This window comes from Octodon degus, unplaced genomic scaffold (assembly GCF_000260255.1).
Source record: "Octodon degus isolate 3935 unplaced genomic scaffold, OctDeg1.0 scaffold00047, whole genome shotgun sequence".
NCBI classification, from domain to species: domain Eukaryota; kingdom Metazoa; phylum Chordata; class Mammalia; order Rodentia; family Octodontidae; genus Octodon; species Octodon degus.
Genome location: NW_004524623.1, coordinates 12,704,669 through 12,713,964, shown reverse-complemented (window position 1 = coordinate 12,713,964; position 9,296 = coordinate 12,704,669). Strand labels below are relative to the sequence as shown.

Sequence of the window (9,296 nt, the reverse complement as noted above, 5' to 3'; positions counted from 1 at the left end):
ACTAATCAAGTTGAGTATCTTTCCATGCATATATTGGCCATCAATGTCCTTACCTGGAAGTTGTCCCACTTACCAATCTTTTCCTGTATGTCCCTGTCCTTTGTATCCTCTTTAAGAAAGCTGTGTCTACTACAAAGTCACTTTGATTCTGCCTTCAAGTGCTGCTCTGTCGTGTGTTAAGTTGTGGTAAATGCCTGATTGATCTGTAGGGTTTTTTCATTTCTTTTTCTGCACCTATCTTAATTTATGTTGGTTTATATTAAGTACCTGTAGATTAAAGCTAATCTAGTTGCCTGAAAAATCCTATGAGAGCATTTCTTAGGGTTACTGAATTTGTAGATGTTACCTTTTCTTTCATGGTCTGGGAGAAGGAGGAGCAAAGTGGGCTTCACTTTTAGAAGTAAGAATCGGCCTGTGTAGTTTAGCCTTTCTTACTTTATTTCCTTTGGGAAGCAACTGCCTGAAGAAGCACACACCTTACCCTCTGCATAAGTTCTACAAGGTACTTCAAAGAAAATGAGTGAGTGCATTTGTCTAATTCTAGTGTTAAAAACTGGGCTTATTGTTGCTGCATACTTAGGCCATGGCTTCCAACAGTTTTATCAATAATAAGTTGCACATCTGATATTTAATATGCTTGATTTTCCTTTCTCTATTGATACAGAAATTGTGGAGATGTTATTAGTACTGCTTGTTAGGAACCTAAAACCTGATGTGGTCCTGAATTTCATGACATGAATGTATATTTACTTCTTTCTTTTCAAGAAGACTAAGTTCTTTCATGCTATTACTTCAACCTGTCACCATTAAGGAGAGCTCTGTTCATGAGGAACAGTATAATGTAATGGTTATGGAGAACTTTTTTCTATTTACTAGTCATATGGCATTGGACAATTTACTTAATCTATCTCTGAAGCTGTAAAATTTATTATTAAAATGGGGACAGCAGTACCACAAAGAGTTATTGTAAACATTAAGTGAGCTAATACGCAGTGAAGTCATTTAACAATGACTAATGTCTAGAAAGTCTTCAATAAATGGTCAGTGTTACTGTTGCTATTATTTTCTTGACATTTAACATTGTTCCAGGCACAAGATGGGTATTCAGTAAGTGTGTAATACCAGTGGATTAAACCAAATTGCAATAGCAGACCTTTCATGGCTCCATTGTGTTGACAAACTGTCAGTTAGCTTGTCTCGTATCTCCTGATTTCTTTTGTAGAGACCTACACTTATAGACAAGGGGTAGCTTTTCAAGCTGTCTGTGACCCACACATTTGCATTCTATTTACATTATAGGTATTTCATTATTTATACTGGCAGGTGTGTAGGAAGGATATCATAAAGTACTTTGGAAGGGACCTAACAGGACATCATTGAGTCTTTAGACTGCTTTAAGAGAAAGAGTTTCCACTACTATTGTGGACTGCTGGACTGTGCTGGATTGTTTTGCTGAATTCATACACCTATAGTATTTAGATGCCAATGGAATACCCATCTCTGACAGGACTAAATAAAAAAAGGATACAAAGGAAGAATCATTTTGTATCCATATATGCAGAATAGTTAGGATAGATATACAGCTACTTTCACTTAATTCAATGAGAAGAAAGATTTATACTAATAGTGTTTGGACAGGATATCATGTCTGCATCTTGTACTATGATAACCACTAAGAAGATAACAATGTATCATGTATTAATTATTGAAACTGTCTTATTAATCAGTTTTGAAATTGTCTTATTGCTACTTGTTTCTCAATAAAATAAAAAGAAAAAAGAGAAAGGGTTTCATTGCAGGGTGCCAAAGTGTGTGCCTTGGGTTTTGCATTATATTTTTAATCAATTTTTGGGCTCACGGACTTTAGGAGATCACTCACTGCTGTCTGATTAAGATGAAATAATTGACACATACCCTTCAAGGTCTGAACTTCACGTGGCATGCTTTTCCACTATTCTTTTATTTTGGTAAGAAAGACTTTCAGCTGTCTGTAACTGAATACCTGGCACTTATTTTTCTGACAGAACCAGGCACTTGATGGTGGGCATTGGTTGGTTTTAATTCAGAGGCGTCGTGTGCTGTCAATCCAGCCTGGCTTCACTAGACTTTGCTGGCCTTTCTGACACAGCTGCTTGGTGGCCACGCTGGCTGTGTGGCAGCATCAGACCCCTTTTCTGTTCAGTCAGGGACTCTACTCAAGCTCCTCATGAAAACAAAATCAAATTGTTCCTGAAAGCTTAAGAACTGAACTTCTTAGCCCTAATTACAGAGACTGTAAAAACAAATTCCGTGGTGGGAAGGAGGTGAAGGAGAGGGTTAGAGATGGACTTCACAGAGCCTGGCCACAGGGCCAGTCATGAGTGTGCTTTCTCTGTCCAGTAGTCACTTTCTTAGCATTTTGCACTACAGGCTCCAATACAAAAGTCATTCATGCATACTCCATCTAAGGACAGTTTCTTTTGTGTTTGCTGTATATTAACAACTTGAGAGTTTTGTATTTTCATCTTTAATTAGCATATGCTAATTATCATTAGCATAATACTACCAAAACATATTTTTAGTACATTTATTATTTATCCAAATGTAGGTAACTTTAAAAATTATTGACAATATATATATATTTTTTAATTAACAGGATTAGAACCCACTCTACATTAACCGAAAATGTGCTTTCTCATAAAGTACAATTTGACGGTAGGATCATATCAAGGTAATTGTACTTATTAAATGTTTAAATTCTACACTTATAATGCAAATAATAAGATTAGACAGATTTTCTCATTTAAGTGAAAAATGTGAATTTAGAACATATGTAGCTCCAGGACCTGGGTTCGTTCCCCGGTATGGCATGCCTTGCCTGCCCAGGAACCCAGGTATACTGTGCCAACCACTGAAACTGGGTGTGGTGGTGCACGCTTGTAATCCCAGCACTGGGGAGACTGAGACAGGAGGATCACTATGAGGCCAAGCTGTGTAGAGAGACCCTGTACCAAATAAGGAAATAAATAAGAGATTAAAAAAATGCAGATAATAAAAAGCTCTAAGAAAAATGTTTTAATTAGGAGTTCCTTAAGAGATTTGAAGTGTTGGGCATGGTACTACACAACTGTAGTCACAGGACTGAGGAAGCCACGGCAGAAGGATTGCTGGGAATTCTAGGCCAGCCTGGGGTACCATAGTGAGTTCCATACCAAGTTAGACTACAGAGTGAAAACCTGTCTCAAAAAAACAAAAGCTCAAAATGAAAAAATGCCCCCCAAGTCCATAAAACAATAACAACAAGAAAAGTGATTTTAAAAGTATTTTAGGGCCGGGGAGCTGGCTCAGTGGAATAAGCGCTTCCCTGGCAAGCGCAAGGGCCTGAGTTCAATCCCCGGTTCTGCAAAAAAAAAAAAAAAAAAAAAAAAAAAAAAAAAAAAAAAAAAAAAAAAAAAAGAAGTATTTTAGGGCTGGTGAGATAGCTCAGTGATCTAAAGCACCTGCTTAGGAAGCTTAAACAGGCACAAGAACTGAGATTTGATCCCTGACATCACATGCTGCTCCAGCCCTGCCCCCAGGGTGAGCTGAGCCAGCCACAAAAAAAAAAAAAAAAAAAAAAATTAACATGGTGACAAACACTGGTAATCCCAGCACTCTGGGAAGTTGAGGAAGGAGTTTTAACATTGCCCAGATAATGTAGTAGTTCAGGGGACACATTGTTTTAAAATAAGAAATATAAAAAGCGGTAGGAATATAGCTCAGTGTGAAAGCCCTTGGATTCAATCTCCAGTAGCACAAAACAAAGCAGTGTTTTAAAAAGAAACTTAGAAGTAAATTTTTGAAAAGACATGCATTACTGCTGTAAAGTTCTAAACTATTTAAAATTAATTTTTACATATTATGCTTAATTTAATTTTAATAGTTTTTGTTAACAGTAGATATTGATAATGGAGAAGATGACAAGGGAGATGATTTTTTAAGCTTATTGCCTCAGCCTTATAAACTTTCGGTAATACATAATTCTACTTGATAGTTTTTGTGTATATTTCTGGTAAAATATGTATTTTAAAATTGTAATACTTGTTTGGCTATTTAAAACCTTTTTATGACAATGAAAGATAACAATTACATATCATTGAGTTGCTTTTATTTTGTGGCCAGTTCAGCCCACCGTAGGGGTGGGATTGGCACAGCATGTGGTGCCGGGGATCAAATTGGGGTCCCTGTGCTTTGCCTAAGCTTGCCTAAGCAGGTGCTGTAGACCACTGGGCTATCGCACCAGCCCCTTTGAGTAGCTTCTTACAAGCTAAAGACATTTTAAGGTCTTCTCCATTTATAAAATGGAGGTTAAATTAGTAGCACATATTGTGACATATTCATATTGATATCTGAGTGAAGTAATGTTTTTTCTTCAGCAAAATCTAGTTTGACACTTCAGCAAAGCTGTGCTGTGTTTCCTATAGCTATCCATATCCCACACTCAAGGGTTATGTTTCCCACTTTTAGATGCTCATTTTTAGCTTATTATTATTTAATTTAGAATTGTTCTATTTGAAAATATTTGATATTGCACTTTTTCTAGAAATGGACGTGATGCCTGCAGAGAGCTGATTGGGTTCTTTTTTACTCATGATTGGTCCCTTACGGTATATGAATACCGACAATTTGGAAAAAATAGGTATGTGGTGAAACACAAACTCTTGAGATGATGATGTCTGAGAGAAGTTGAATAACTGTGTTTTTCATTAATTTCTAGAACGAATGTGCTTCCATTTATTCCAAAAAATGTTTATAGTCATCAGTGTGGACGAAGAAAAGGAAAACAATACCAAGTTGATGACTTTTATGTTGTAAGTTAAGTGTGTATATGCACAAAACATGTAATAGCAGATGTGAGGCTCAGTGGAATCCTCATGTGGAAGGGGAAGCAGGGCTTTTTGTCTTCACTTTCTCTCTTCTCCTTTCTCCTGATCAGGAACATTTGTGTGAGTGGGATAAAGGTTGATGCTTTTCAAGGCAGTTCTGCTTGTACGGCCCAAATCCCAGTGTTCTGAAAGTAGGCAGAGGATCATTTTATATAACACCCCTCTTGTGTAATGTAGGTTGTATCCAAGAAAGGTTATCTCAGTATTTTTGCAGGCTCTTTAAAACTGTATTACTGATTAAATGGTTATCTCCATAACAATAGGATGGTGCTCCATCTAGAGCAGGCTCTCTCTCTCTCTGAGACTGCTTGGTTTCTTTCAGGCAGGGCCTGTTGGTCTCTGGAGCAGGTAGTCTATCCTTTTTGTAATATTTGCCTCATGGAAAACTCATGTGTTGTAACAGATTTCTCATGTGTGGGTGGATTAAAGATAATGGTACAGTTTGTATGGGGCTCTGAAATTCTATTTTTCATTTTTTAAATTTTTTGAAGTGTTGGGTATTGAACCCTGGATCTTGTCTGTGCTAGGCAAGTAAGTTGCCACTGAGCTACTCTGCCAGTCACAGTATTTGGAAATTTTGAAATACAAAATTCACATACTTTAACATGAGTAAAATGAAGCCCTATCCATAGCAATCAATCATGCGATATATACATAAAACTTGCGTCTAAATGGGAGGAACAATGAACTAGTTCCATAAGGTCAAAGATTTCCGTAGAAAGTGCTGCCTGACCATGACTAAGCATTAACTTGGTTGAGGTAGGATCATAGATGAGGATAAGGAACAACTTGGAGGTAAAGGGGACAGCTGGTATAAAGAACAAAAGCAAGAAAGCACATGGACTATTTGGAGAACTGAAAGTAGTTTAGTCTCATTGGAATAGAAGACTCAGTGTAGGGGTTGTAGGGGTGAGCAGAGTTTTTTAAACTAGTGTTATGTTAAAGCATTACATGAAATGCATAAAGAATCAGTGAAGGACATGTAGGTAGGAGAAGTGACATGATGGAAATACGTCACATGGATGCAGTGAGTTCAAGATTTAGTGCACAGTGACTGGATTGGATTGATGTGTTAATTGCAGACAGATATTGTGGCAACCTGATTAAGCCAGTGGTTGTGGCTATAGAGTCAATTAGAAAAAAAATTCTTTGGAAGGCAAAATCCGTAAGATTTGATAACTAATAAAGGAAGGAGTGAAGGACAAAGAAGCACTTGGCATCTTAACGTTGGATTAGATACAAATTATATTTGTTACTCCATATTGACTCTTGGATCTGGAGAAAATCAGCTCTGGGTTTTATTTTACAAGCTGAAGAAAGCAAGTTTAGAAGGTTACTGCTACCTCTGAGTTACTATTTCCAACAATTTAGTGTAACTGATGTTTTATTATTACTGCTCCTATTCCATATTACTTAAGTCAAATGTGGAAATTTGCTTAGTTATATGATTTCCATGGAAGGAAGGAGGGGAGTTAGGAAAGAAGTAATGAAGGAAGGAAGAAAGGAAGAAAGAAGGAAGACATAACTGCATGCTTTGTGTGTAGTGGAAATTGTAAAGGCAACATCCAGGAAACATACTGTAACAGTGTAAGCAGTCTACAATTTATTATTGGAAATTTCTATTCATAAAATGTAAGTTTTTTCTTCCTGCTACCAAAAACAAATGTCTCTTGACTTTTTCTCATATAAAAGCCCTCTCTGTTTTCCAACTCTTTCATCTCTTGCCTCTCCCCATGTTCCACTTTTAAAATATAGAACCACTCACCCTGACTGAATCTTCTTTTTTTGTTGGAGGAGCAAGATTTTCTTCTGCTGTCCATATAATTTTATAGAACTTATCTTTTCATTTTCATATACTTCATCCATATTTTCCTAAATATACCTTCAAGACATTTTGATGACAGCCATAAAGACAATACTCATGAATATGCACACATACCCATAGACACGGCTGAGTAAGGTGCACCCACGTATGTATTCACTCATATTTAACATGAGATGCATAATACATGAAGGTATCCATATGCACACATTCATATGTCTAACACTCCTACATGTGTCAGAGTCTCTTCATTTGCTCAGCACAATCCTTACTTACAGGAGACCCTGAAACTTCCCGTCCTCAGTCTAGAAGAGCCCTTATAAACTGCTGTATACCTCATAGTCTGCCTGGGTTAGTATGATCTAAGTGTGGGATAATATTTCATTTTATCACTCATAATTCTAGACCTCCCGGTTGGAATTGTAAGTTCTTCCTATCTTCCCTGACTCGTCCTCTTTCCTATCCTTAATAGCATTTCTTTCAGTTTTTGTTTGCTTCCTGATACCAGAAAAATCACTGATTTCTTTCTTAAAAGCCTTCCTAACTTTGGGTTGTTTATCAGGAAGACCCAGAAGATTAAAGAGCGGTCAAATCTGTTCCTCTATTCTTTTCACTCTTTTACTAGGCTCAATTTTTCTTCAGCATTTCTATTATCTGACATTATTTTATGTAGTTACTTGCTTCATCTATTAGCCCTGTCGGTCTTGATACTGTAACTCCTTGAAGGCAAGGGCTCACTTATGAGTGACTACCATATTTGGATCATCTTGAAGATTGATGAATATTTAGTAGGCACCAAGTAAATAGATTTTAAATATGTTTAAAAAGTATTTTAAACATGACTGCATATTTAATAAATTATAAATTTATTACATTGTTGCAGTAAATTATTAATAATAATTTTTATAAGCTATAAATTTTATGAAATGCCCAAACAAATACATTCAAAACACTAAGACCAAGAAAATATCTGTATCCAGCTTCTTCTTCTTTTTTTTTTCTTTTTTGGCGGAACTGGGGATTGAACTGAGGTCCTTGTGCTTGCCAGGGAAGCACCTATTCCACTGAGCCATCTCCCCAGCCCCCATGTATCCAGCTTCTTTGTCAGTGGAGACTTCAGGAAAGAATATATGCATGCAAAAGGGCCATGTTAGATATAAAGTTAGCTCCAGTTTGATTCACTGTTAACTGGTTTCCTAAAATGCCTTATCCTAGACATCAGTGAGGTGAAATATTTGCCCACTAGGGAAAAATTCAAGCCATTGCATTTGAAGTCTAAATAAATATTTGCAAGATTTATAGTAAAAAATAGTTGCATTTTGACTAAAATTGAGAATTCTTTCCTTTTTAAATTTCCAACTTACCTTTGTAAAAAGGGAAACATCTACCTTTTCTGGAAAATTAAAAATGTCATTCTTATTTGTTTAATATTATCTTTAATATGATCATATCCACATCTGTAGAATGACACCTTTGTTTTGGGAGGTACACATCTAATTTTAGTCTGTGGGATAAGTGGCCAGGAAAATTGTTATATTTTCACTCAATTAAATTTTCAGCCTAATAAATTATTGTGATCATTTTCTTAGAGATATAACAATGGCCTAACCTCTTACCATAAAGGAATTAGGCAGTGATAATCTATCCTTTTATTTTCTTGGTAAGTTTTTTTCCTTTTTTTGATGTATTTGGTACATGGTCTCACTACACAGCTAGGACTCATAGTGATCCTCCTGTCTCAGCCTCTCTAGCTCTGAGATTGCAGGCATGTGCCACTATGCCTGGTCTCAGTTGTTGGCTCAGCATGCCTGCGGGGAGGCTGGCATGGCATGTGGTGCTGGGGATCAAACTCCGGTCCCTGCGCTTGCCTAAGCAGGCACTTAGTCTGCTGAGCTATCTCACAGGCTCTCTTTCGTAAGTTTCTTGATATTTGATTACACATATAAATCTAACTATTATTGAGGAAGGTGATAGCTTTGCTCATTTTCAATTGCATATTGATTATTTTTTGTTTTTCAGTGGTATAGATTTAACTATTCATGGTCTTGCATGATGTACTTATATTACCATTTAATACATAAAAATATTGCAGATAATATGGGCCTCAAAGCTTTGGGCCAAGTTCAAAATACAACTTTCCTATGTTAATGACTCTTCCTTGATTTACTTACAGTATCCACTTTGGAGCTTAATTCCCCCCGCCTCCAGGCATGATGCACGATGTCTTTAACCACTAGAAAGATGCTAGTGCGTAAAACAGGCAGAAGATCTTCTCTGAAGTCTTCCCAATTTTTTTCCTCATAGAAAATGAAATTATGTAAGCAGCATGCTGAAGCAAAGAGGGAGATGCTGCAAGGTGGAAGCTATCAGCGAAGGAGCTCTGCTTGCTTCTCAATTCATCTGGCTCATTAACTTGGCAGATCTGGAAGCCATCTGCAGTCTTAGTTGGGAAGCTCCATTGCTTTCTTGGTTGAGAAATATTTTAAGAATTACCCCTATAATTGGTGTTGAGGAAATCGAATTTAAAACATGTCTTCTGCCAACCTCCAAAACCTCATACCAAAATAGTA

The 9,296-nt window shown here is 36.7% G+C and overlaps 1 protein-coding gene across 1 annotated transcript in view; it reads left to right on the top strand.

Annotated features, from left to right (window-relative positions):
* Caps2 (calcyphosine 2) overlaps positions 1-9,296 on the top strand; it is a 129,066-nt gene that overhangs the window by 41,018 nt on the left and 78,752 nt on the right. Inside the window, exons 9-11 of the mRNA XM_023716283.1 lie at positions 2,636-2,710; positions 4,562-4,657; positions 4,736-4,829. Coding sequence (XP_023572051.1) covers positions 2,636-2,710; positions 4,562-4,657; positions 4,736-4,829 — 265 coding nt within the window. The remainder of the gene's footprint in view (positions 1-2,635; positions 2,711-4,561; positions 4,658-4,735; positions 4,830-9,296) is intronic.